Source organism: Budorcas taxicolor, chromosome 7 (assembly GCF_023091745.1).
Source record: "Budorcas taxicolor isolate Tak-1 chromosome 7, Takin1.1, whole genome shotgun sequence".
Taxonomy (NCBI): Eukaryota; Metazoa; Chordata; class Mammalia; order Artiodactyla; family Bovidae; genus Budorcas; species Budorcas taxicolor.
In genome coordinates, this window is record NC_068916.1 from 40569656 (window position 1) to 40597366 (window position 27711).

The following is a 27711-nucleotide window of genomic DNA, read 5'->3' on the forward strand; positions in this document are numbered from 1 at the left end:
GGTTTATATGAGATCTTGAAGGTGGGACTTTTGTGATGGGATTAGTACTTTTATAAGAAGAGGAGACAATAGTTCTGTGTACCAAGGAAAGGTCATGTGAGCACATTAGGGAGAAGGAAGCCAACTACAAGCCAGGAAGACAGTCTTCACCACACACTGAATCTGCTGCTAACCTGATCTCAGACTTCTCAACCTCTAGAACTGGGAGAAATAAATTTATACTGTTTAACAGAAAATATCTCTTTGGTATTCTGATCTAGTAGCCTGTGCTGACTAAGATGGTATTTATCTCAGAAGGTGCATAAAGATACATGAATATAATCATAAAAAGACCTTATACTGGTGTAGTGCTTGGGCCATAAAGACACAGAGCTTACCAAATGTGAAGGGGGAAGGACAAAAATGAAGAAAAAAGAAAAGGACCACAGACTATTCACTAGGCAATTCACAGAAAAAACACAATAAACAAGAAAAGATATTCAGTCTCAGTGGTAGCATTACAATGTGTGGTTGGACTGACACAAATGGAACTGGTTGGAAGGACCCTTTGTGAGCGTGGATGTGGCTATGCAGACCCTTCACCTGCTGTGAGAAAAGTGTGGGAAGAACTACCAAAATAAAAACGATGCCTATTCTCTGCAATCTATCATGTCTCACTGATCTTAGATAGATAGCAACCCTTAGCTTCTTGTCATTTCAAAATAGATTCGGTATCAGAGCTCAGCAATGGGAGAGTGAAAACTCCCCTGTGGTAATGAAAATCCACATTCTGTAAGTATGCTGCCAGGGCTGAGACCTCCTATGAGCAGGCAGAAGCAGAGAGGATTCAAACTTCATCTTGAGAATCAAGCTGAACTGGGAATAAGCCACACAGGGATGATTACCCTCGGCATGCAGAAGCAGGCTAATCAGAAAACCAGGGCATCAAAGCTTGTGGGGAGGGAGTACTGTCAACCTAGATCTGCTGTAGATTTACAAAAACAGAAAATTCCTTTAGTCTACACAGGATACGGGGTGAATACAAATGACTGTGAACTCTGCATGATACTAGGTGTAAATACCAGAATATCACGCAAATCTTGCCTCCAAAAGGTATCAAACTGTGCATGAGTCACTGTATTTGCAAAAAGCCCTCTGTGACACAGTGGATTTAAGTGAGGACTGGAGAGACTCAGAGTCTAAATGTTGCTGGGCACACTCTCCAGTGGTCCTCCTTTTAGCATTCTGCTAACCTGTTCTTTAATTGCAACACTGTCCAGGGACTCTGGTCTTTATGCTCAGAGACGAAATACACAGACCATGTGTCCAAAAGCACTATGTCAGCACCCTGCCTCAACCAACCCTCAAGAGAAAGGCATGGAGGGGAGGGCCTCAGATTGGGAGTCAGCTGGAAAAGATCCTAGAAAAACAAAACTAGGGCAAGCAGCCTCAGGAACTCTCAGGAACTGTCAGCAGAAATTTCAGAAAGTTCAATTCCTGAACCTACATCACCCCCACCACCACCAACACAGACGTATATACATATACAACACACATGCATGCACATATACCACACATGCATAATTTCACACACACAACACAGCAGACATTATATAAACATATATGTACCACACATAAATGCCAGCAGGCATGCTCACATGTGTACAACACATGCCATATACCCTGCACATGTACACATTCACACACAATACACCAAACATACTACACACACATACAGCATACATGCCATTACCACATTCATGCACACACATACACAGGTGCACATGTACACATCATACCCCATGCTACATACACCCACATATTACACACATACATACATACTCAAGCCACACATCACACACAGATGCACCCACCCCCACACCCTCCTAAGAATTCCTTTACCTGGGCAGGTGCTTTGAGGGAGCACTGTCTGCTGGCTTGTCTGGAACTCTGGCACCTGCAGCTCATCCCGCTTTCTTCTTTCTTCTACCTGGAATGGCTGGAGACTTGGAAAGTCTTTCCAGAGAAGAAAATGAAAAATTCATTTTCCCTGCTGCTGCAGCACTACCTGGAAGAGGCATCTTAAGAGATGCCAGGCTATGATCCAAGAGCAGGCCTGGGCTCTCTCTCAGGGCAGTCACTCAGTAAATTAATGTGTGATGAGCAAATGAATCTGCAGGCAAAATGGGCCAACACCATGAACATGGGTTGTGAAGCTAGACAGCATGAACGTGGATCTGGGTTCTGCCCCATCCGCTTGACTGTGGACAAGGAACTGCCATCCATGCTGTCCTTTTCACTTTCTGTGGTGGGATTTCCAGTACTCACGCAGACACTGCATGAACACAGTCTGGACAGTCTGCTGGGGCAGAGACGGGATGGGAAACTGGGCATACCAGAGGCCCTGGCTGCTTGCTCCAGGTGGAGGTGGCGAGTGGAATCTGCTCTGTGCCAGCTCAAAGTCCCAAGAGAAAGGAGGCTTGGGAGTACTGCTGGCACGGTACAAAGCTTTTCCCCTGAAGAAGCAGGCATCTTACGGCATTAAAGCACAGTGGTTACAAACACAAGCTCTGGTGACATGGAAGGCTGGGGGTGGGGGTAGGCGGGTGGGAAATGCTGCTTTTAAGCTGTGGCATGTCAACCAAACCCCAGCACCTCCCCAAGCCTCAGTTTCCTTATACTTCCTGCAGTATGTGGCTGGAAGAAGACAGGTGAGGCATCCAGAGGCACTGTGCCCAGTGCCCAGCCAAGAGGTGGCATGCCCTCCTCTTCTCCTACCTGACTTTTGGAGAGTATCTGACCTCACTTATAAAGGGGTAATTGCGTTGTTACCACAAGCCAGGTGTTACTTACAGCGGAGGAGAAAGATATTCCTATTATATCCTAGTTCCTGGTTGAAAAAAGGCAATCCCCACACCTGGGAAAATTGAAATACCACATTCTTTCCACAAGGAATGAGGGATGAGGCAGGATTCATTCTACCAAGACATGGTCCAGGGGTGACAGAGGGCTCAGAGAGTGGAAGAAGGAACAGGCCTGCCTCTGGCTGGCAGCAGCCTTCCATTCCACTGAGTTCTGGTATCATTCCTCACCCAAGTAGGAGACCTGGGACATGTCCTTCCCCTGGAAGTCCTGCAACTCTGGAACACGTGGCTCATTCTCTTCTCCCTGGGAGAGATCCAGCTGGGCAGCTGCATCATCTATTCACAGAAAAGGGAAGGATATGCATTCATCAGGCCTCTGCTCCCACAGGAAACCAGGGTGGGAGGACAGTGGTGACTCTGAGACAGGTAGAGGAGAGAGAAGTTGGAGGGAAACACAACACACCAAGAACACCAACAGGGGCCATGCAGGGGAAGTGGAAGGACCAGAGCAAGCAGGGAGAGGGCAGGGGAGGGGACACTAAAGGGGAAGTTGTGGGCTTGGGATAACTCTTTCAGGCCTATCAGAAAACCAGCAATGAAAAGAGTCAGAATAACAACGATAGAAGAAGAGTAAATGCAAGGGATACAAGTTATATTTGGTTGTGTATGTAAAACAGTCAGGTAACAAGCCTAACTTTCATGTGATAGCACCAAGCAATGGTTAATCTGCACAGTGGCCTTGACACCACTGTGCACAGGTGCCTCCCATTAGGGTATGGGGGTGGACAGTGAGGTGATATGTGGACCCCCAGGTCCCAGGTCTCAGGAGAGAGCTGAGTGAAGTCTTACTTGGAGGCAGTGAGACCCCACAGTCTTCTCCAATGATGAACTCTCCGTAGAAGCCAGTCTGGGCAGGGTCTAGAAGGGACCAGTCCTCTTCTGAGAAGCAGAAGATCATATCCTTGAAAGGAGAAACCCGGTTCTGAAACCACAGAACAAGTACACCTCAATCCAGGCGCAAGCTAGGGGAGGGATGTGGGAAGGAAGATGAGTCTGAGGCAGAGCCCCTAGCAACATATACAGCTGGGATAAAGACAAAGCAGAGAGGCTGCTCCAGAGCTCACAGTCTCCCCAATTCTAGCCTGATATCCACCCTTAGATGTATATGGTTTGGCAGAATCCAAACAGTGGACACCTCACAGGGTGGCCAAGGATGTGTAAGACAGGTCTTCCTACACAGTGCTGGAGAGGCTGCATATCTACAACCCCAAGCAGGCAAATGCAGAATGTCCCCAGATGATCAATGTAATGCAGAGATCCCAGTTCTAGAGTTTATTCTGCACATGTGCAGCATGAGGTCTATATGAGCTCCTCTGCTGCAGCACTGGTGATGACAGTTAAATTTATTCTCAACAGAAGACTGTTTATGTATGCTGCAGAATATCCTATAAGGCATAATCACCAGTATTAGAAAAAAGTAAGAGCTTATTTGTCCTGAGTAGGAAGTCCTCCAAGGTGTATTGTTACATGAAAAAAGCATCGTGCAAAGATGGTCTAGGTCCTACCTAGAAGTCTTGACCATTGGCTGCTTCTGCAGAGTGAGCTAGGACTTCCCAGATAAGTGTAATATTGAGACTTTTCTTATACTTTGTGTCATGAACCATGGGAATGTATCAAAAATTAACTTTGATTTGTGACATGATGGTACATCCACATAATATCAAGAGACCATAAAAATACAGAAGTCTTTTACAATTCTTTGCCAGTTAGAGCATGATGCTAGGTTCTCAAATTTCCTGTAAATACTGATATAACAATAGATTAATGGCAAATGTAAACATAACTGAAAAATTACTCATTTTGTTTGTAGTAATCTGGAACTTCGATCATTTGACAGAATAGTTGGGAAATTTAAAATGTGAAAGATGGACAATTACTGGTCTAGCTGACATTTCTGTTTGCACCTTCTAATTCCAGAACAGAAATACATAAATACATTTCTACTAAGCATGTCACTATACATTGGCTTAACGTGCACACATTTTCTGCAAAGCGTTTTAATCCACAAAGCATTTAAAATAAAATTCTATTTGGGTTTTTTTAGAAAAGTCCTTTATACATTTAATTGGAAAAGACTTCAAAATATTACCAGTTATTGCCATATGGCTGCCCTGGGGCCATGTGCCAGGAGGAAGGGGCATGGGGAAGGCTGGGTAAGGAGAATTTTTGTTAGTTTTCTGTTTGTGACCATGCGGTATGTAGGATTTAATTGCCTGAACAGGGACTGAACCCATGTATCTTGCATTAGAAGCATGGAGTCTTAAACACTGGCCCACCAGGGGAGTCCCAGGAGACTTCAGTGAATCTCCTCCAGTATCTTGGGACCCTTCCTCCCAGCCACATACACACTTTTTAATTTTTTAAAATTAAGCATAGAGAAAACAGAGTAATACAATAAACATGAAGGATATACAACTCTGCAGCTAGAGTCAATAAATTAACATTTTGTCCACAGTACGTTTCTCCCAACATGCATCAATGTGAATCTCCTACTACTAAAACGTTATTCTCCTACATCAGTACAATTTTTTTTTTTGTTTTTAGCACAGTGGTTCTCAACCAAGGGGGGACTGATTCTGTGCTCAGAGGATATTTGGCAACGTCTGGAGACATTTTTATCACCACTGAGGGGTGGGCGCTACTGGCATCGAGGGGGTGGAGGCCAAGGATGCTGCCTAACACATCCCTGGGCGGTGGTGCCCAAGACAGCCCAATGCGACAAAGAATTATCTAGCCAAAATGTCAACAGAGCCATGGTCAAGAAACTGTTCTACAACACCCAAGAAACAACATTAGTTCAATAAGCATCTTCTGAATTATGAAATAGCATTATCCTTTCAAGGAAAAAAATCATGAAGAGTTACACAAGTAACTGTGACAAGAAGTCAAGATAGGAATTTACTGGGTTAAAGCTTTCTAATAGGCCCCTAGAAGTCTTTCTAAACATGCATTGCTTTAAAATGTCAATCATCCAAACATAAATAAAATTCAACAGTCTTATGCTCATATAACCATAAGTGTATGCTTACAATTACTTATTTATAATTTTTTATTTTTTTTTTGCCAAAATCCATTGATTAGAAAAAATTAAAAGTGTGATTCTCCCCCAGGTACTTCAGGATATAGAAAAGTAGGCCTTTATACACAATTGGGAAAGATGAGCACTTGCACAACATTTGAGAGAATGTAGCAGAAGGATACCCTGTGACCTAGTAATTCTACTTCTAGTAAATCATTAGAGATGTAAACATAAATGAAGGTCCCACCACTAAACCTTCCCAGAAGGAGGCTTCGCTATGGAATTGGTGTTTAACAAATATTCTGTGCGTGTCTTTCGAACTCCCACTACATACGAATACAGCAAAAAACAACAGCATTGCTCTGTAAGTTCTCATCTGTCACCTCGTCCATCTGTAAGAGTGTCTCCAGAGTGTATGTGTAGAGGGAGCAATGGGAACACACATTTTGACTGATATTAAGTATTTCCACATTGGTTTTCAGGTACAGTACCTAAAGGACATTCCCACTGGCAACCCAGGGGCATGCCTGTTTCCATACACCTTTGCCAATACACTGGGTATTGTGAAAAATCTAAGGTTCTAGCAACACTGTGGGAATGAGGCAGTCATGGCAGCGTACCTCCCCTTACCTCAGTGAACATCTCGTTGTGGATTTACTGGTCAATTGGGTTTTGTCTTAAGAGGCTCATTTATTTATTTATGCTAGTGTTCACTGAAGTATAGTTGATTTACAATATTGTGCCAGTTCCTGCTGTATGGATTCAGTTATACACAAATATGCATTCCTTTTTTTCACATACTTTTCCATAAAGGTTTATTACAGGATACTGAATATAGTTCCCAGTGCTATACAGTAGGACCCTGTTTATCCATTCTAAATTTAAGAGTTTGAATCTACCAATCCCAAAATCTTAGTTCAACCCTCTCCTTCCATCCTTCCCCAACCACAAGTCTGTTCTCTATGTCTGTGAGTCTATATTTTGTAGATAGGTTCATTTGTGCCATTTTTTTAGATTCCACATATAATATCATACGGTATTTGTCTTTCTCTTTCTGACTCACTTAGTAGGGTAATCTCTAGTTGCATCTATGTTGCTGCAAATGGCAATATCCCATTATTTTTTATGGCTGAGTAGTACTTCATTGTATATATGCACCACATCTTCTTTATCCATTTATCTGTCCAAGGAGATTTAGGCTGCTTCCATGTTTTGGCTATTGTGAATAGTTCTGCCATGAACACCGGGGTGCATATATCTTTTTGAACTATAGTTTTATATGGGTTTATTTCCAGGAGTGGAATTGCTGAACCATATGGCAGTTCCATTTTTAGTTTTCTGAGGACCCTCCATATGTTTCCATACATTTTTTTCCACTTATTTTTTTACAGCGGCTGCACAAGCTTGCATTCCCACTAACAGGGTAGGAGGGTTCCATTTTCTTCACATGCTCTCCAGCATGTATTATTTGTAGATTTTTAAATGATGACCATTCTGACCAGTGTGAGGTGGTAACCTCACTACAGTTTTGATTTGCATTTCCCTAATAATTAGCTTAGGGTTTCCCTAGTGGCTCAGTGGTAAAGAATCCATGTGCCAATGCAGGAGACATGAGTTCGATCCCTGGGTTGAGAATGCCTAGAGAAGGAAATTGGAGAAGGCAATGGCACCCCACTCCAGTACTCTTGCCTGAAAAATCCCATGGACAGAGGAGTCTGGTGGGCTCTAGTCCATGGGGTCGCTAAGAGTCGGACATGACTGAGCGACATCACTTTTACTTTTCACTTTCATGCATTGGAGAAGGAAATGGCAACCCACTCCAGTGTTCTTGCCTGGAGAATCCCACAAACGGGGGAGGCTGGTGGGCTGCCATCTATGGGGTCGCACAGAGTTGGACACGACTGAAGCGATTTAGCAGAGAAGGAAATGGTAACCACTCCAGTATTCTTGCCTAGGAAATCCCTTGACAGAGGAGCCTGGTGGGATTGAGTCAGACACAACTTAAGAGACTAAACAACAATAACAATTAGCAATGTTGAGAAGATGCTTGTTTATCTAATGAGTTGCTCTTCCCTTTTTAAGTAAAATCAGCTTGTTATTAACTGTGGCTATACTTAACTATCATAAAATAAAAAATAATAATATGATTTCAATTAGAAAAATTCTAAATATGCTTCAATCACTTTACGGTGGTATGAGTAATCAGTAATATTAGTGACACAAAAAGAATTGCAAGAAAATGTTTAACAAGTTAGTAGGGTGATCATTTTAGAAAAGAGCTTCAATATCAGAAATGTAGCTTTGGAACACAGAGCAGAAGAAAAAGTTCAGAAACAAAATTTGATAATATGTAAAAATTTATAATTAATAAATTTTACTTATGGAAAAAATCTATAAGTAAAAACAGGACCCTAACCATGGGGGGGAAAAATATGATTTTCATCTGATGTGCCTGATACAGTTGCTAACTACTTACAAATAAAATTAGATTCTGATCTTTTATCATAATTACTACAAAAAAAAAAAGACAAAAAAAAGCCTTGAGGCCCATTCCCCAACTAAAAAGCTTTCAAGCACTAAAAACAGAGAGGCCATATGAAAAAGTAATTGGCAGATACTCCACATAAATTATAAATATTCATAGTAATGAAACAGCATGAATGAAATTAAAAGACAAATGACAGACTGGGAACAAAGATACATCATTAATGAAAGGCAATGAGTATGTAAAATACATGGAGCCCTTACAACACAACTGGTGTAGCTTTCTAATATAGTAAAAAAAGGTGAGGGAACCAAATAAATATGTTAAAACATATAAAAAAAAAATTCACCTTTACTAGTACATGAAAAAAAAAAATATAAAATACCAGTACCAATGTTCTCTTTGATGAAGTTTCAAAAAGAAAGGTAAATTTCATTTGAGCCCAGAGGTCAAAAGTCCAACAATCCAATCACAGAAATCCCCTGGAATCTTCATAGAGCTTCTATACCAATAAGTAAAATTAACAAGGTTGCTGGATAGAGTGTCAATATTCAAAAATCAATTTTATTTCCATATATGAACACGTGGAAGATGAAATATTAAAAAACCATACCACTTACAATAGCATCAAAAATCATGAAATTCTTAAGGAAAATGTTTACTAAATATGTACCCTATCCAAACACTGAAGAACTAAGTAAATGGAAGGATTTAAATGTTTCTAGATGGGAAGACTTCCAACTATTAAGATGTCAATTACCCCACAATGATCTATAAAATCAGTGAAATTTCATATAAAAATTCCAGGAGGCTTTATTTATTTAAGTTGATGTGTTGATTCAAAAATTTATGACATACTAAGAAGTTAAGACTAGCCAAAGGAACTCTGTAAAACAAAAGTGAACCTGGAGGACTCACTACCAACTGCAAGGACAAAGTATAATGTTATAGTGTTCTTGACATAAAGGATCAAAACATAAATCAGTGCACTGTTAGAGCCCAGATGTCCAGACATATGTGGACAATCAATTTTTGACAAAGGTACCAAGGTAATTCAATGGAAGAAAGGGAAATCTTTCAGTAAGTCGTGATAACTAAATATCAACATAAAAAAACCAACCCAAACCAAAACAAAAAACAAACCCTACGCCTCACACCATACACAAAATATTTTAAAAGGAACCAAAGGGACTTCCCTTGCTGTCTAGTGGTTAAAACTCCATGCTTCCATGGCAGGGGACTCAATCCACGGTCAGGGAGCTAAAATTCCCACATGCCGCTCATTGCAGCTGGAGGGGAAAAAGAGAAAAAAAAAAAAGGAGGCAAAGACCTAAATGCAAAACCCAGAACTATAAAACACAGTAGGAAAATATTTGTGGCTGTAGGCTAGACAAAGATTTGTTAGATAGGACACAAAAAGTATTAAATGATAAAAGAAAAAACTGATAAATTCAATCTCACTAAAATTGAAGATATATGATCTTCAAAAGTGAAAGTGAAGTTGCTCAGTCATGTCTGACTCTTTGCAGCCCCATGGACTGTAGCCTACCAGGCTCCTCTGTCCATGGAATTTTCCAGGCAAGAGTACTGGAGTGGGTTGCCATTTCCTTCTCCAGGGGATCTTCCTGACCCAGGGATCAAACCCAGGTCTCCCGCACTGCAGGCAGACACTTTACTATCTGAGCCACCAGGGAAGCTACGATCTTCAAGACATCATTAAAACAATGTAAAGGCAAGCTGAAGACTGGTAAAACATACTTTCAATACATGTATCTGACAAAGGACTTAATCTAGAACATATACGCTTTAAAAAGTTCCTAAAACACAGAAAGACAAGCAACCCGATGAGCAGGGAAAGCATTTGGACACTTCACAAAAGATGCAGAAATGATGCACAAGAACATGAAAAGATACCCAACATCATTAGTCAACAGAGAAAGTGAAAGAAAGTGAAGTCGCTCAGTCGTGTCCGACTCTTTGCGACCCCATGGACACCAGGCTTCTCTGTCCATGGGTTTTCTAGGCAAGAGCACTGGAGTGGGTTGCCATTTCCTTCTCCAAGTCAACTGCTAAGTCACTTCAGTCGTGTCTGACTCTGTGTGACCCCATATACGGCAGCCCACCAGGCTCCCCCATCCCTGGGATTCTCCAGGCAAGAACACTGGAGTGGGTTGCCATTTCCAAGTCAACAGAGAAGTGCTAATCAAAACCACATTAAGATATCCATTTCAATAACCAAAATACATGTTTTTAAAAATGACAGTGCCAGGTTATGGTGAAGATATGTAAAAACTGGAACTCATATTCATTGCAGGTAGGAGTATAAGTGGTTAGATCAGTATAGAAAACAGCCAGTTCTCCTATAATTCATTATATACACTTCCTCTATGGCAAGTGTATATACCATATTCATTCCTAGATAATTGCCCAAGAGAAAGGAAAACATATATTCACAAAAAGACTTGCATATGAATGTTTATAAAAGCTTCATTCATAACATTCAAAAGCTGAAGTGACCCAAATATTCACCAACAGGTGAGTGGATAAAGCAACTATGTGTGTTTGTTTTTGGCCACACTATGTGACTTGTGGGATTTTAGTTACCTGACCAGTGTGGGCTCTCCACAGTGAGAGAGGGGAGTTTTAACCACTGGACTGCCAGAGAATTACCCTGGACAAACTAACTGTGACACAGTTATACAACGGAATACTACTCGGCAGTAAGAAGGGACAAACTACTAACACACACAAGATGAATGATGCTTAAATCACTGGGCTGAGAAAGAGAAGCCTGACTCCAAACATATATACTGTATGATTCCATTTATATAACATTTTAAAACAAGAACAAACCTTATTGTGACCAAAAGGTAATCAATGCTGGTCTGGGAAAAAGAGCATGCAAAAGGACACAGGGACCTCCTAGGATGATGGAGATATTTTATATCTTGATTGGTTAATGGTTACATGTGTAGACAGTTGTCAAAAACTCTCTACACTTAACATTTAAAACAGGCGTTGTTGCTGTTCAGTCGCTAAGTCATGTCTTGACTCTGCAACCTTATGGACTGTAGCATGCCAGGCTCTTCTCCTCCACTATCTCCCAAAGTTTACTCAGATTCATGTCCAAAAATAGGTGTGTTGTATGCAAATTATAGCACAAAAACTAGATTAAAAAAAGTGAAAATATAGAGACCATCTTTAGCCATCATTTCAGCAAAGATATAAAAAAACTATATTATATTAAAAAATATCTATGTAACAATTATACATAAATTCTATATATGTGGGTCACATTAAAAATCACCTGAGATCCTTACCCCTGAGGTCAGAGCTGGCATCACCTATCTGGGGAAAACCACCCATATGTGGCCAAAGCATGCCACATGGGGAAAGACACAACCCAGCCTGGCACTTTCACCAAAACACGTAACCTGAATCTCAATGTGAGTTAAAACCTATCTGAGCAGAGTCTGCATTACAACTAGTCTTCACTCTTCAGAACTATCGACACTGTGACAAACACTGAAATTCCAAGGAGAAAATGTCGGACACAGGACAACTAACTCGGAAGCATGATGCTCTAAGATTACTATTTCAATGCTGAATTTCCAAAATGTAGTAACTGCATTATGGTTATGGAAGGAACTGCCCCGGCTTTTAGGAAATATGCCCCGTTGGCATGAACAAAGAGATAAAAGGGGTAGAATGTCTGCATATAACTCCCTAAAAATTCTGAAAAAAAAAAGGGGGGGGGGGGCGGGGGCGGGTGGGCGGGTAGAGGTGAGGCAGAGACAGAAAGACAGTGGGAGAGAGGGAGGGACAAGTGAGAGAAAGTGACAGAGGATGGGGGAATTAAAGCAAAGACCAGGGCTCCCCTGGTGGCTCAGTGGTAGAGAGTCTGCCTGCTTATGCAGGAGACATGGGTCCCATCCCTGATCCACAGAGCATCTAAGTCAGTGTGTCACAACTATTGAACCTGTGCTCTAGAGCCCAGGAGCTGCAACTACTGAGCCCACATGAAGCCTGTGTGCCCAAGAGCCCATGCTCTGCAACAAGAGAAGCCCCTGCAATGGGAAGCCTGTGCACCACAGCTATAGCCCCTGCTCACCACAACTAGATGAAAATGAAGGCTCAGCACAGCCAAAAATAAAAATATAATACAATTACAAATAAATAAAGTAAGGCTATTTGCAAGTCTACTATTCCGGCAATCTTCCCAAATTTGATATCAATGCCAAAGAAAAAGTTAAAAATAAAACACAAATATTTCAGGGACTTCCCTGCCAAGTCCAGTGGTTAAGGCTCCCTGATTTCATTGCAGGGGGAAATGGTTCAATCCCTGGTCAGGGAACTAAGATTCTGCATGCTGTGCAGTGAGGCAAAAAAAAATCAAAACTTTCTAAGGCTGAATAAGATTGGAACTGGACTTCTCAAACTTGGATACATATCACTCAAGCATCTTGGTAAAAATGCACATTCTGCCTCTGCAGGTCTAGGGTGGAACCTGAGAGCTCACATTTCTCAAGTGGCTTTACTGCTGGCCAGAGGCCAGTGTGGGGGAAATCTGTCCTTCAAGGTAAGTTCCACAGAATGGAAGACAAGGCTCAAGAAGTCACAGGCTCTCTTCTCAAGGGCCTGCAGGAGAGAAATTGATATTGGTCTTAGAGGGGATAAGAAATATGCCACCCTGAAATACACCACTTTGGCCCAAAAATCTTTTTGAGTTGTAGGGAATGGATCAGAGAAGGCAATGGCACCCCACTCCAGTACTCTTGCCTGGAAAATCCCATGGACGGGGGAGCCTGGTGGGCTGCAGTCCATGGGGTCACTAACAGTCAGACATGACTGAGCGACTTCACTTTGACTTTTCTCTTTCATGCATTGGAGAAGGAAATGGCAACCCACTCCAGTGTTCTTGCCTGGAGAGTCCCAGGAATGGGGGAGCCTGGTGGGCTGCCATCTATGGGGTGGCACAGGGTCGGACACGACTGAAGCGACTTGGCAGGCAGGCAGGGAATGGATAAACAGAAAGACTGCAAAAAAAAAAAAAAAGTACCCTCCCCCCACTTGCCTAAAGGACCAGTCATAAATGTTCCTCTGTGAAAGTATGCCTCCCCTCCTACCAGGGAGGTAAGGTGACTCAATCAACAGACAGAACTCTAGACTCTTATCAGCCCAGAGAGAGCATAGCAAAGTTAACTAAATCATCTTTATCTTGCATTAGTTTACATATCTACCTTCCCACAATTTATTAGCCCTTGAAGCTCAAAATCCTCTTGTCATTCCTCCATAAATGAACTGCCTGTGGTTAAAATGGGTTTCCCAGGTGGTGCAGTGGTAAAGAATTTTCCTGCTGGTGGAGAAGGCATATGGCACCCCACTCCAGTACTCTTGCCTGGAAAATCTCATGGATGGAGGAACCTGGTAGGCTGCAGTCCATGGGGTTGCTAAGAGTTGGACACGACTGAGCGACTTCCTTTTCACCCCAGTGTTCTTGCCTGGAGAATCCCAGGGACGGGGGAGCCTACTGGGCTGCCATCTATGGGGTTGCACAGAGTCGGACACGACTGAAGCAACTTAGCAGCAGCAGCAGCAGCAGCAGTAGATACAAGAGACTCCGGTTTAATCCCTGCGACAGGAAGATGCCCTGGAAGAGGAAATGGCCACCCACTCCCAGTATTCTCGCCTGAAAAATTCCATGGACAGAGGAGCCTAGTGGGTTACAGTCCTTGGGATCGCAGAGTCTAACATGACTGAGCACACACGCACATGGTTAAAATGGTATATAAATCTCTGGATCTGACTGCTTTTTAGTTTTCATTCCTGTAAGGCATCCCATAGGCATACAAAATAAAAAAATTTCACCTGTTAACCTATCTTCTATCAGTTCAATTTGCAGTTTCCTGGCCACTAAACCTTAGAAAGTAGAGGAAAAAGTTTTATTTTCCCCCTCCTTGGGAAGTCTCTCAATATGAGAAATTGATAAGGAAAAGATAGTAACTGACACTATTGATGAAATATGAAAGAAATCAGAAAACAGAAAAAAGAGAAAAGAAAGAAATTCATGAAAATACTCAGAAATCTCAGAAAACTGGAAACATGCAATATTCTTTTACTTTTCTAAAATTGTGCCAATTTTTATAACAAGAATGGGTGGGGGAAATATATAGGTCCCTTTAAAATCAGATTTGCAGAGGAGACCCGTTTCCTTCTTGAAGATGGAGGAGACATATTTTTCTTTAAGTACTCCCACTAAGTAAAACTAAAATCCTAGGAAATGATATATTAAAAACAAACAAACACAGCAGACTATGAGAAGTGGAGAAAGGGAGGCACACCAGCTAGAAACCTTGGATCAGGAGGAACAACAGTGGTGAGTACCCTCATTTTTCTTTCTGCCTCATATATCAAATCAAAACTTGAAGCTGAAGGAGCCAGTGACTCCAAAACCCCAACAGGCACAGATAAAAATAAAACCCTAACAAAAGCCTGTTCTCTCAGGCACAGGACTGAGAAAGTAGCTAGACAGACAATACCTGCTCTACTCCAGCCAAGCACCACAGAAAAAAACCCTCCAGCCTTGCTCATGATAGGAGTGAGAGAGTGAGACTCTAAAGTTCCACCCTTATTAGGCTGCAAGGAAGTGTCTAAGCACTCCCGCTGGGGAGGGCTCAGAGAATGCAAAGCAGGGATCTGGAACTTCCATCCCTGCTGCCGATAACAGTCCTCCTCACTACCAACACTGTATCAGTGGAGACCGTATCAGGAACTACCAACGAGCATCAGCAACAATCAACCAGCATCAGGAACGACCAACCCCCTCAGGAGCCCTCTGACTTTGGAGCCAATGGAGACAAGTTAAGGGGAAAGCTTGATTTGTTCCCTCACCTGTCAGTATTATGGTAGCCTACCTGCTCGTTTTCCTCTCTCCACCTTTAAGATTTTGCTGTGTTTTTTAAAAAATGTATAATTTCCTGGGATTTTAGTTGTACTTAATGAGCGCAATTAAAGACATGGGAATACCACACCACCTTACCTGTCAAACCTGTATGCAGGTCAAGAAGCAACAGTTAGAACTGGACGTGGAACAAGAGACTGGTTCAAAATTGGGAAGGGAGTATGTTTTACATGCAGAGTACATCAGACTAAATGCTGGGCTGGATGAATCACACGCTGTAATCAAGATTGCCAGGAGAAATGTCAATAAGCTCAGATATGCAGATGATACCACTCTGAAGGCAGAAGGCAAAGAACTAATGAGCCTCTTGATGAGGATGAAAGAGCAGAGTGAAAAATCTGGCTTAAAACTCAACGTTAAAAAAAGTAAGATCCTGGCATACAGGCCCATAACTTCATGGCAAATAGATGGGTAAAAAGTAGAAATAGTGGCAGATTTTATTTTCCTGGGCTCCAAAATCACTGCAGACAGTGACTGTAGCCATGAAATTAAAAGACGCTTGTTCCTTAGAAGAAAAGCTATAACAAACCTTGACAGCATATTAAAAAGTAGAGACATCATTTTGCTGACAAAGGTCCATAATCAAAGTTATGGTTTTTCCAGTAGTCATATGGGGAATAAAGAAAGCTGAGAGCCAAAGAATTGATGCTTTTGAACTGTGGTGTTAACAGAAGACTCTTGAGAGTCCCTTGGACTGCAAGAAGATCCAACCAGTAGATCTTAGAGGAAATCAGTCCTGAATATTGATTGGAAGGACTGATGCTGAAGCTGAAACTCCAATTCTTTGGCTACCTGACGTGAAGGGCCAACTCATTGGAAAAGACCCTGCTGCTGGGAAAAACTGAAGGCAAAAGAAAGAGGGCAGCAGAGGATGAGATGGTTAGATAGCATCACCAACTCAATGGCCATGAGTTTGAGCAAACTCCAGGAGGTAGTGAAGGACCCGAAAGATGCATCGTAAGAAACTTCTGAAACCTAAAGACAAAATTAAAAAAAAATGCAATCTTTTCCATAGCAAGAAAGGAAATTCATGTGATAGCAGATTTCTGGTCAGAAACTGTGTACGAACTGTACTTTTCAAGTGCTGAAAGAGAACTGTCAACTGTAGATTTTATATCTGATGAAAATATACTTCAGGAGTGAAGGGAAAATCTAGACATTCTCAGAGGAATCGAAAATAGTTACACTTGCCACCAGCAGATTTATCTTAAAAGAATGGCTAAAGAAAATTCCCTAAACAGAAAGGAAACAAGGAAACAATAAAAGGAATTGTGGAACATAAGAAAGGAAGAAAAAGTTAAGCCAAAATATGAGCAAAGACAATAGGCTTTCCTTCTTTTTAAGTTTACTAAATAATGTTTGACAGTTGAAGCAAAGGTTGTAACACTCTAACATAGTTCTAATATCAGACATGGTTCTTAATGTATGCAGAAAAAATATTTAAATCTATTGTATTATAAAATGGGAAGGGTGAAGGGATGTAAAGCATTGGGATAAGTTACGTATAATACCTAGAGAAAGTAAAACGGGAAGGAAGAGGGAAGGGCACAACCATTAAAAGAATGACACAACCATTAACAACAGAATAGCATATAAACTGGTTAGAACCAACTAGGCCCAGGAGGGTGGAAGATTTCCCTTCTAGTCGACTTGAGCCTCATTATACACTCTTGGAACACATTAGTATCTAAATGACACATCCACAGAGGCCATGGCAGTTCAGAGGACAACCATAAGAGGGCAAAGAGTAAGTGGTGGCCCAATTCCTGGAAATCTCTGCTTCTTCCCCAAATCAGAATAATCTTCCCACTCGTTAGCCTATGAAGTTACTCAGCTAATAAAAATAACCACCACCACACCTCAGGGCCACTCCTGCCTTCCCAGACCATACACACCGTGGAGTGTTTTCTCCCAGTGCCTCATACTTCCCCAGAACCCGCTCTCATGCTCTGGGGCTGCTGCTCTCAACTTTTGAAATGACCCACACTGTCCACAGAGTGTCAAAGTGAAAGTGTTCATTGCTCAGTCGTGTCCGACTCTGTGACCCCACTGACTGTAGCCACTGTCCATGGAATTCTCAAGGCAAGAATACTGGAGTCAGTAGCCATTCCCTTCTCCAGGGGATCTTCTCAATCCAGGGATGAAACCTGGGTCTTCCACACTGCAGGTGGATTCTTTACTGCCTGGGCTACCAAGGAAGCCCATCTACAGAGTCGTATTTCTCTAAACTTGCTTCCACCTTACTATGGTCTGCTAGTGAATTCCCTCCTGCACAAAGCCAAGGATCCTCACTTGGTGGACTGTCCCAGGGAATCATTCAAGACCTAGGACATGACCATCCTCTCATGTGTGCCATACTTTTTCTGCAACACTATCACTAAAAAGTTATATGACAAAAATTCTTTCCCTGATCAAACTTTAGTCAGGCTCCTGAACCTTCCCCTATGCCCTCTGTGTACTTCCACATAAAACCCAATTTCAGCATTAAGTCAGTTTAACCAGCAACTAAGCTTAGCACAGCATAGCAGTTTAACCAGAATCTTCTGTCTTCCACAACTGATTGGGTTCCTCATCCCTTACCACCCCCTAGATCATGTCTGATCACCCTGGTCCAGGGGTCCCCAAGGCCCGGGCCATGTACTGGTAAAGGTCTGTGGCTTGTTAGATAAACTGGGCCACACAGTTAAGAGGTGAGTGGTGGACAAGTGAGCAAAGCTTCATCAGTATTTACAGATGCTCCCCATCACCGCATTACTGCCTGAGCTCTGCCTCCTATCAGATCAGTGGCAACGTTAGAGTCTCATAGGAGTTTGAAGCCTACACTGAACTGAGGAGATACTCCATGTCCAAGACCAGGAGAGGCGGCTGACTTCGCTGGAGCGGCCGTGACCAGATACCCCACATCCAAGTTCAGAGAAACCCCAGCAAGACAGTAGGCGCTGGAGCGGTGGCTACGTGGCGCTTGAGCAGCTAAGAGAAGATACCCCAAACCCAAGGGCAAAGGAGATGCCCCAGCAAGAGGGTAGGAGGGGCGAATTCGCATTTAGAATCAAACTCCACTCCTGCCAGAGACGCTCAGAGGGCTCAAACAAACCTTGTGCACACCAGGACCCAGGGACCCCACAGAGACTGAGACAGAACTGTTTTGAGTGTCTCCTGGTGACTGCAGCCATGAAATTAAAAGACGCTTACTCCTTGGAAGGAAAGTTATGACCAACCTAGAGAGAATATTAAAAAGCAGAGACATTACTTTGTCAACAAAGGTCCATCTAGTCAAGACTATGGTTTTTCCAGTGGTCATGTATGGATGTGAGAGTTGGACTATAAAGAAAGCTGAGCACAGAAAAATTGATGCTTTCGAACTGCAGTGTTGGAGAAGACTCTTGAGAGTCCCTTGGACTGGAAGGAAATCCAACTAGTCCATTCTAAAGGAGATCAGTCCTGGGTGTTCATTGGAAGGACTGATGTTGAAGCTGAAACTCCAGTACTTTGGCCACCTGGTGGGAAGAGCTGACTCATTAGAAAAGATCCTAATGCTGGGAAAGATTGAGGGCAGGAGGAGAAGGGGATGACAGAGGATAAGATGGTTGGATGGCATCACTGACTCGATGGACATGGGTTTGGGTAGGCTCCAGGAGTTGGTGATGGACAGGGAGGCCTGGCGTGCTGTGGTTCATGGGGTTGCAGAGTCGGACATGATTGAACTGACTGACTGTGGAGGTATGGGTCAGCAGTGGACTACCACAGGGACAGGGGCTCTGGGTGCAGCAGACCCTGCTGGGTATGGCATAAGTCCTCTTAGAGGAGGTCGCCATTAACCCCACCATAGAGCTGCCAGAACTTACACAGGACTGGGAAATAGACTATTGGAGGGCACAAACAGAACCTTGTGTGCACCAGGAGTCTCCAGCAGAGGTGTGGGTTGGTGGTGGCCTATTGCAGGGTTCAGGGCAGTTAGTGTAGCAGTACTTGGCATGGGATATTTTGAAGGAGGTCCTCATTACCTCCACCATAGTTTGGCCCCAGGTAAGTACCAGGGACGGGACACAGCTCCACCCATCAACAGAAAATTGGATTAAAGATTTACTGAGCATGGCCCTGGCCATCAAAACAAGACCCAGGTTCCCCCTCAGTCAGTCTCTCCCATCAGGAAGCTTCCATAAGCCTCTTATCCTTCACCATCAGAGAGTAGACAGAGTGAAAAGCACAATCAGAAAACTAACCAGTCTGATCACATGGACCACAGCCTTGTCTAACTCAATGAAACTATGAGCCATGCTGTGTAGGGCCACCCAAGATGGATGGGTCATGGTGGAGAGTTCTGACAAAATGTGGTCCACTGGAGAAGGGAATGGTAAACCACTTCAGTATTCTTGCCTTGAAAACCCCACGAACAGTATGAAAAGGCAAAAAGATACGACACTGAAAGATGAACTCCCAAGGCCGGTAGGTGCCCAATATGCTACAGGAGATCAGTAGAGAAATAACTCCAGAAACAATGAAGAGATGGGGCCAAAGCAAAAAGCACACCCAGCTGTGGATGTGACAGGTGACAGAAGCAAAATTCGATGCTGTAAAGAGCAATACTGCATAGGAACGTGGAATGTTAGGTCCGTGAATCAAGGCAAATTGGAGGTGGTCAAATAGGAGATGGCAAGAGTGAACGTAGACATTTTAGAAATCAGCGAACTAAAATGGACTGGAATGGATGAATTTAACTCAGATGACCATTATATCTACTACTGTGGGCAAAAATCCCGTAGAAGAGATGGAGTAGCCATCATGGTCAACAAAGGAGTGTGAAATGCAGTACTTGGATGCAATCTCAAAAACAACAGAATGATCTCTGTTCATTTCCAAGGCAAGCCATTCAATATCATGGTAATCCAAGCCTATGCCCCAACCAGTAACACTGAAAAAGCTTAAGTTGAATGGTTCTATGAAGATTTACAAGACCTTCTGAACTAACTCCAAAAAAAGATGTCCTTTTCATTATAGGGGACTGGAATACAAAAGTAGAAAGTCAAGAAACATTTGGAATAACAGGCAAATTTGGCCTTGGAGTACAAAATGAAATAGGGCAAAGGCTAATAGAGAAGACTCTACATACGGAAATCACCAGATGGTCAATACCAAAATCAGATTGATTATATTCTTTGCAGCCAAAGATCAAGAAGCTCTATACAGTCAGCAAAAACAAGACTGGGAGCTCAGATCATGAACTCCTTATTGACAAATTCAGATTTGAATTGAAGAAAGTAGGGAAAACCACTAGACCATTCAGGTATGACCTAAATCAAATCTCTTACGATTATACAGTAGAAGTGAGAAATAGATTCAAGGGATTTAGATCTGATAGACAGTCTGCCTGATGAACTATGGACAGAGGTTTGTGACATTGTACAGAAGACAGGGATCAAGACCATTCCCAAAAAAAAGAAATGCAAAAAAGCAACATGGCTGTCTGCAAAGGCCTTACAAACAGCTGAGAAAAAAAGAGAAGCTAAAGGCAAAGGAGAAAAGGAAAGATATATCCATCTGAATGCAGAGTTCCAAAGACTAGCAAAGAGAGGTAAGAAAGCCTTCCTCAGTGATAAATGCAAAGAAATAGGGGAAAACATAGAATGGGAAAGACTAGAGATCTCTTCAAGAAAATTAGAGATACCAAGGTAACACTTCATGCAAAGATGGGCTCTATAAAGGACAGAAATGGTATGGACATAACAGAAGCAGAAGATGTTACGAAGAGGTAGCAAGAATACACAGAACTATACAAAAAAGATCTTAATGACCCATAAACACGATGCTGTGATCACTCACCTAGACCCAGACATCCTGGAATGTAAAATCAAGCAGACCTTCACTACAAACAAAGCTAGTAGAGGTGATGGAGTTTCAGTTGAGCTATTTCAAATCCTAAAAGATGATGCTGTGAAAGTGCTGCAGTCCATATGGCAGCAAATTTGGAAAACTTGGCAGTGGCCATTGGATTGGAAAAGGCCAGTTTTCATTCCAATCCCAAAGAAAGGCAATGCTAAAGAATGTTCAAAGTACCGCAAAACTGCAGTCATCTCACACACTAGCAAAGTAACGCTCAAAATTCTCCAAGCCAAGCTTCAACAATACATGAACCATGAACTTCCAGATGTTCAAGCTGGATTTCGAAAAGGTAGAGGAACCAGAAACCAAACTGTCAACATTCTCTGGATCATAGAAAAAGCAAGACAGTTGCAGAAAAACATCTACTTCTGCTTTATTGACTAGGCCAAAGCCTTTAACTGTGTGGATCACAAGAAACTGTGGAAAATTCTTCAGGAGGTGGAAATACCAGACCACCTTACCTGCCTCCTGAGAAATCTGTTTGCAGGTCAAGAAATAACAGTTAGAACTGGACATGGAACAACAGACTGGCTCCAAATTGGGAAAGGAGTAAGTCAATGCTGAAATGCCAGGCTGGATGAAGCACAAGCTGGAATCAAGATTGCTGGGAGAAATATCAATAACCTCAGATATGCAGATGACACCACCTTAATGGCAGAAAGTGAAGAAGAACTAAAGAACCTCTAGATGAAACTGAAAGATGACAGTGAAAAAGTTGGCTTAAAACTCAACATTCAAAAGATGAAGATCATGGCATCCAGTCCCATCACTTCACGGCAAATAGATGGGGAAACAATGGAAATAGTGAGAGACTTTATTTTCTTGGGCTCCAAAATCACTGCAGATGGTGACTGTGGCCATGAAATTAAAAGACACTTGCTCCTTGGAAGAAAAGCTACATCCAACCTAGACAGCATGTTAAAAAGCAGAGACATTAATTTGCTGACAAAGGTCCACCTAGTGAATGCTATGGTTTTTCCAGTAGTCATGTATAGATGTGAGAGTTGGACTGTAAAGAAAGCTGAGTGCCAAAGAATTGATGCTTTTGAACTGTGGTGTTGGAGAAGACTCTTGAGAGTTCCTCATTCTGCAAGGAGATCAAAGCAGTCAATCCTAAAGAAATTCAATGCTGAATATTCATTGGAATGACTGATGCTGAAGCTGAAGCTCCAATACTTTGGCCACCTAATGTGAAGAACTGACTTATCTGAAAAGACCCCGATGCTGGGAAAGATAGAAGGCAGGAGAAAAAGGGGACGACAGAGGATGAGATGGTTGGATGGCATCACTCACTTGATGGACATGAGTTTGAGAAAGCTCTCAGAGTTGGTGATGGACAAGGAAGCCTGGCATGCTGCAGGCCATGGGGTTGCAAAGAGTCGGACAGAACCAAGCTACTGAATCGAACTGAGCAACAAAGATCCAGTAAAGTAAAAAAAACAAACAAACAAAAAAGCAATTTTAAAAAAAAAGAAAAGAAGCACAAATATAAAAGAACTCAATAGCACCATCAAAAATAAGATCTAAGCAACATTTATAGACTACTTCACTCAACAACCACAAAATTTTTTTAATTTAAATGCTCACAGAATATAAACAAGACAACCCTATGCTGGATCATCAAAATCCTGGAAGAAGAGGAGAAACTCTCAACAAATTTGAAATCATATAATATGTTCTCTGAAAACAATGAAATTGAACTAGAAATCAATAATAGAAAGATAAAAGGAAAAATTTCAAATCTTTGGAAACTGAATGCCACACTTCTAAAGTATGGTTAAGAATAAGGCTCAAGAGAATTTAAAAATACACTAAAGTGATTGATAAAACAAAAACACACTGTACTACAATTTGTGGGATGTTGTTAAAGCAGGATAGCCTGAAAATGCTTACATAAGAAATGCTTACATTTGGGGACTTCCCTGGTGGTTTACCGGAGAAGGCAATGGCACCCCACTCCAGTACTCTTGCCTGGAAAATCCCATCGATGGCAGAGTCTGGTAGGCTGCAGTCCATGGGGTCGCTAAGAGTCAGACACGACTAAGTGACTTCCCTTTCACTTTTCACTTTCATGTATTGGAGAAGGAAATGGCAACCCACTCCAGTGTTTTTGCCTGGAGAATCCCAGGGACAGGGCTGGGATTCCGTCTATGGGGTCACACAGAGTTGGACACAACTGAAGCGACTTAGCAGCAGCAGTAGCAGCAGCTTGTGGTTTACCAGTTAAGAATATTGTCCTCCAATGAAGGAGACACAGTTTTGATCCCTGGTTAGGGAACTAAGATCTCATATGCCTTGGGGCCAACTGAGCCCACAAATACTAGAGCACGTGTGCCATAACTAAAGCTCTTGCATTGCAATGTAGATCCTGCATGCTGGAACTAAAATCTGATGCAGTCAAATAAATATAGATAAATATTTTTTAAAAAGGAAAAGAAAACACAGATCACCACAACTCATCCACTGTGAAATAGATAGTATGAACAGTCCTATAACCATTAAGGAAGTTGAATCTATAATTAAAATACCACACACACCCCACTCCACCCTCAAACCTCTATAGTTCATGTAGTTTCCCTAAAGAATCCTACCAAACATTCAAAGAATGAACACTAATTCTAAACAATCTCTTTTAGAAAACAAGAAAAGGGAATACTTTACAGTTAATCTTCAGAAGCTAGTATTACCCTGGCCAATTTAGGCAAAGACAGTAAAGAAAACAAAAACCACTGACAGACATCTCTCATGAATAAAGAATTAAAAATCCTTAATGACATAATAGCAAATAAAATTCAGCAATATATAAAGAGAATTTCACACCAAGAAGTCATGAATGACAAGAAAGCATTTATTCCAGGGATGAAAAGCTGGTTCAAATTCAAAAGTCAATCAATATATAATCCACAATATTAACAGTCTAAAGAAAATTCACATGATCATATCAACTGATAAAGGAAAGCTTTTGACAAATTCAACATCACACATAATAAAAACTCCAGAAAAACAGGAATTAAGTAAGAAATTTGCACAACTAGATAAAGAGAATTTATTTAAATTTTACAGCTAACATGCTTAACTGTGAAAGACTAAATGCTTTCCCCCTAAGATGGGGAATAGGGCAAGGATGGAGGTTTGTTCCTGCCCCTGCTATTCAACATTATGCTGGAAGTTCTATCCAGTGGAATAGAGCAAGAGAAGGAAATAAAAGAAAAACTGAAAAGAAAGAAATAAAACTGCCCTTATTTGCAGATGACATAATTGTCTACACAGAAAATCCAGGACTGCTTAAAATTAAAAACAAAAACAAAAACCCCACCAAAACCCTCCTCAAACTGACCAATGATTCCAGCATGGTCTTAGAATACAAAATAAACTTACAAGAATCAAGTATGTTTCTTATCCTATAAATAAATGTGTTGTCACCACAATTTTAAATATATTATAATTTACAACTGCTGATAAAGTGAAGTACCTAGGTCTACATCTAACAAAACACGTACAAAATGTATATACTAAGAATTTATATAACAGTGATGAAATAAATTTTAAAAAAAGTAAATGAAGAACCATATTGCATTCACAGATTGGAAGACTCAGATGATAAAAATGCCAGTGTACCCCAAACTGATCTATAGGTTGGTTTAACAAAACCCCTATCAAAATATCAGTAAGATCCTTTGCAGTCATGGACAAGATTATTCTAAAATTTACAGAGAAAAGAAATTTAAATAGCTAAAATCAAAGGGATTAAAATAGCGAAAATAATTTTGAAAAAAAAAAAAGAATGAAATAAAAGAATCAATCTACCCAACTTTAAGACTTAGCATATAGCTACAGTAATCAAACTTGTACAGTACTAGCAGAGAAAGAGACAAACAGATCAATGGAACAGAATAGAGAACCTAGGAAAAGACTCACACAAATATGCTCAACAGATTTTGACAAAAGGACAAAAGCAATTCAGTGAGGGAGAGACAGCCTTTTCAACAAATGGTATCGGAGCAAGTGGACATCCACTGGTAAAAAATATGAACCTTGACCTCAATCTCACATTTACACAAAATTAGAGGTCACTGACTTAAATGTAAATGTATCACAGATCATGGATTAAATGTATCAAGGACTCAAATGTAAAATGTGAAACTATCTCACTTTTAGGAAAAAATAGGAGAAAATCGTTGGGATCTAATACTAAGCCAAGAGTTCTTAGACTTTATACCAAAAGCCCAATACTTAAAAGGAAAAACTAACAACCTGGACTTTATCCAGATTTAACACTTTTGCTCTGTTAAAAACTCTGTTAAAGGGATGGAAAGACAAGTTTCAGAGTAAGAGGAAAAAACTGCAAAACAACAACAAAGGACAAGTATCTGGAATATATACTGAGTTCTTAAAACAATAGTAAAAAAGTAAATGGTCCAATTAGAACCACGGGCAAAAGTCATAGAGAAACATTTCACATAAGAGGACATTCAGACAGTGGAGAAGCATATGAAATAGATATCCAACTTTATTAGCCATGAGGGAAATGCAAATTTAAACCACAATATTACTTATCAGAATGGCTAAAAAAAAAAGTGACAGCAACAAACGGTGAGAGGATGTAGACAATGTAGTTACTCATACATAGCTCACAGGAATGCAAAATGAACAGTTACTCTTGAAAAGGAAGTTACTCTGGAAAATAAAAGTTTCCCTACAAAACTAAATAAGCACTTCCCATTAAACCTAACAACTGCATGCCTGAGCATTTATCCCAAAGAAACTAAGACCGACATTCACACAAAACCTGTACACAAATATTTACAGCAGCTTTATGCAAAATGGCCGCTGTGGGGAGAGAGTAAATTAGCCAAGATGGCTGTATTCAGGCTCTCTCGCCTCACATTTTGTAAATAATGACTATTAACAGCTGAAATCATTTTTATAGCACTGCACATGCACTCATGAGGTACTCCCTTGGCTACTTTGTGGGGTATCCCTGTATGAGCTTCACCATGAAAAACTCTGGCTGAAGCTACATTGGGGCCATGCTGGAGGAACATCATGATTATGTTATATGAGATTATATTATGAGTCTGTTATGGCTACATTATGATTACATTGTGGCTGCTGCTATAGCTGCCACAACAGCCAGGAGAGAGGCTGTATTATGGCTGCCATGCCAGCCAGGAAAGAATAAACGTGTCTGCAGTTCCTATGGCTCCTCAAGTCTTCTTCCAGCCTCTTAGCTTGTGCTTTGCCTACCGTGGGTTCAGCGAACAGTGTGGACAGTGTGAAAAGCAAGACAATTGGCACTGTGAGCAGGATCAGCAAGAGAGCCCCAACTAGAAACAACCAAGATGTCCTTCAATGGGTGACTGGTTAAACAAACTGCAGTATAGCCATACCAAGACATTCTACTCAGCACTACAAAAGGAACAGACTTCTGATACATGCAAAACCCTGGCTGAAGCTCCACAGAATTAGGCTGTAAATTCCCAAATGTTACATACTGTATGAATTCACTCATGTAGTTTTCTTGAAATGACAATGTTACAGAGATGTAAAAAAAGTTAACAGTTGTCAGAGAAAGATGAGAGCATGGTGTAAAAGAGAAGTGGGTTTGGCTATAAAAGGCAAAATGAAGGATTCTCCAATGAAGCAAATGACCTGTATCCTTTATGTATCCATGGCTAGCTGTGACACTATATTTTCACAAGATGTTGCCATTTAAGAACTTCCCACAGTTTGTTATGATCCACACAGTCAAAGGCTTTAGCATAGTCAATGAAATAGAAGTAGACATTTTTCTGGAATTCCCTTGCTTGTTCTATGATCCAGTGGATGCTGGCAATTTCATCTTTAGTTCCTCTGCCTTTTCTAAATCCAGCTGTACATCTGGAAATTCTTGGTTTACTGTTGAAGCCTAGCTTTAAGGATTTTGAGCATTACCTTACTAACATGGGAAATATGAGAGAAATATCAATAACCCAGATATGCAGAAGACACCACCCTAATGGCAGAAAGCACAAAGGAACTAAAGAAGCTCTAAGAGGAGAGTGAAAAAGTTGGCTTAAAACTCAACATTCAAAAAACTAAAATCATGGCATCCAATCCCATCACTTCACAGCAAATAGGCAAACAATGGAAACGACGACAGACTTTATTTTCCTGGGCTCCAAAATCACTGTAGATGGTGACTGCAGCCATGAAATGAAAAGACACTTGATCTTTGAAAGGAAAAGTATGACAAACACAGACAGCATATTAAATAGCAGAGACATCACTTTGGCGACAAAGTTCCGTATAGTCAAAGCTATGGCATTCCCAGCAGTCATGTATGGATGGATGTGAGTTGGACCATAAAGAAAGCTGAGTGCTGAAGAACCGAGGCTTTCAAACTGTGGTGCAAGAGAAGACTCTTGAGAGTCTCTTAGACTGCAAGGAGATCAAACCAGTCAATCCTAAAGGAAATAAGTTC

General features: G+C 41.4%; 1 protein-coding gene across 3 annotated transcripts in view; it reads right to left on the bottom strand.

Annotated features, from left to right (window-relative positions):
* ZNF496 (zinc finger protein 496) overlaps nucleotides 1–27711 on the bottom strand; it is a 46655-nt gene that overhangs the window by 7672 nt on the left and 11272 nt on the right. For 2 of the 3 annotated variants that reach the window (XM_052643268.1, XM_052643267.1), the window contains exons 7-9: nucleotides 3693–3825; nucleotides 3072–3179; nucleotides 1882–1995 (exon numbers count right to left, since the gene is read on the bottom strand). In XM_052643268.1, coding sequence (XP_052499228.1) covers nucleotides 1882–1995; nucleotides 3072–3179; nucleotides 3693–3825 — 355 coding nt within the window. The remainder of the gene's footprint in view (nucleotides 1–1881; nucleotides 1996–3071; nucleotides 3180–3692; nucleotides 3826–27711) is intronic. The other variant, XM_052643269.1, reaches the window with a different exon arrangement.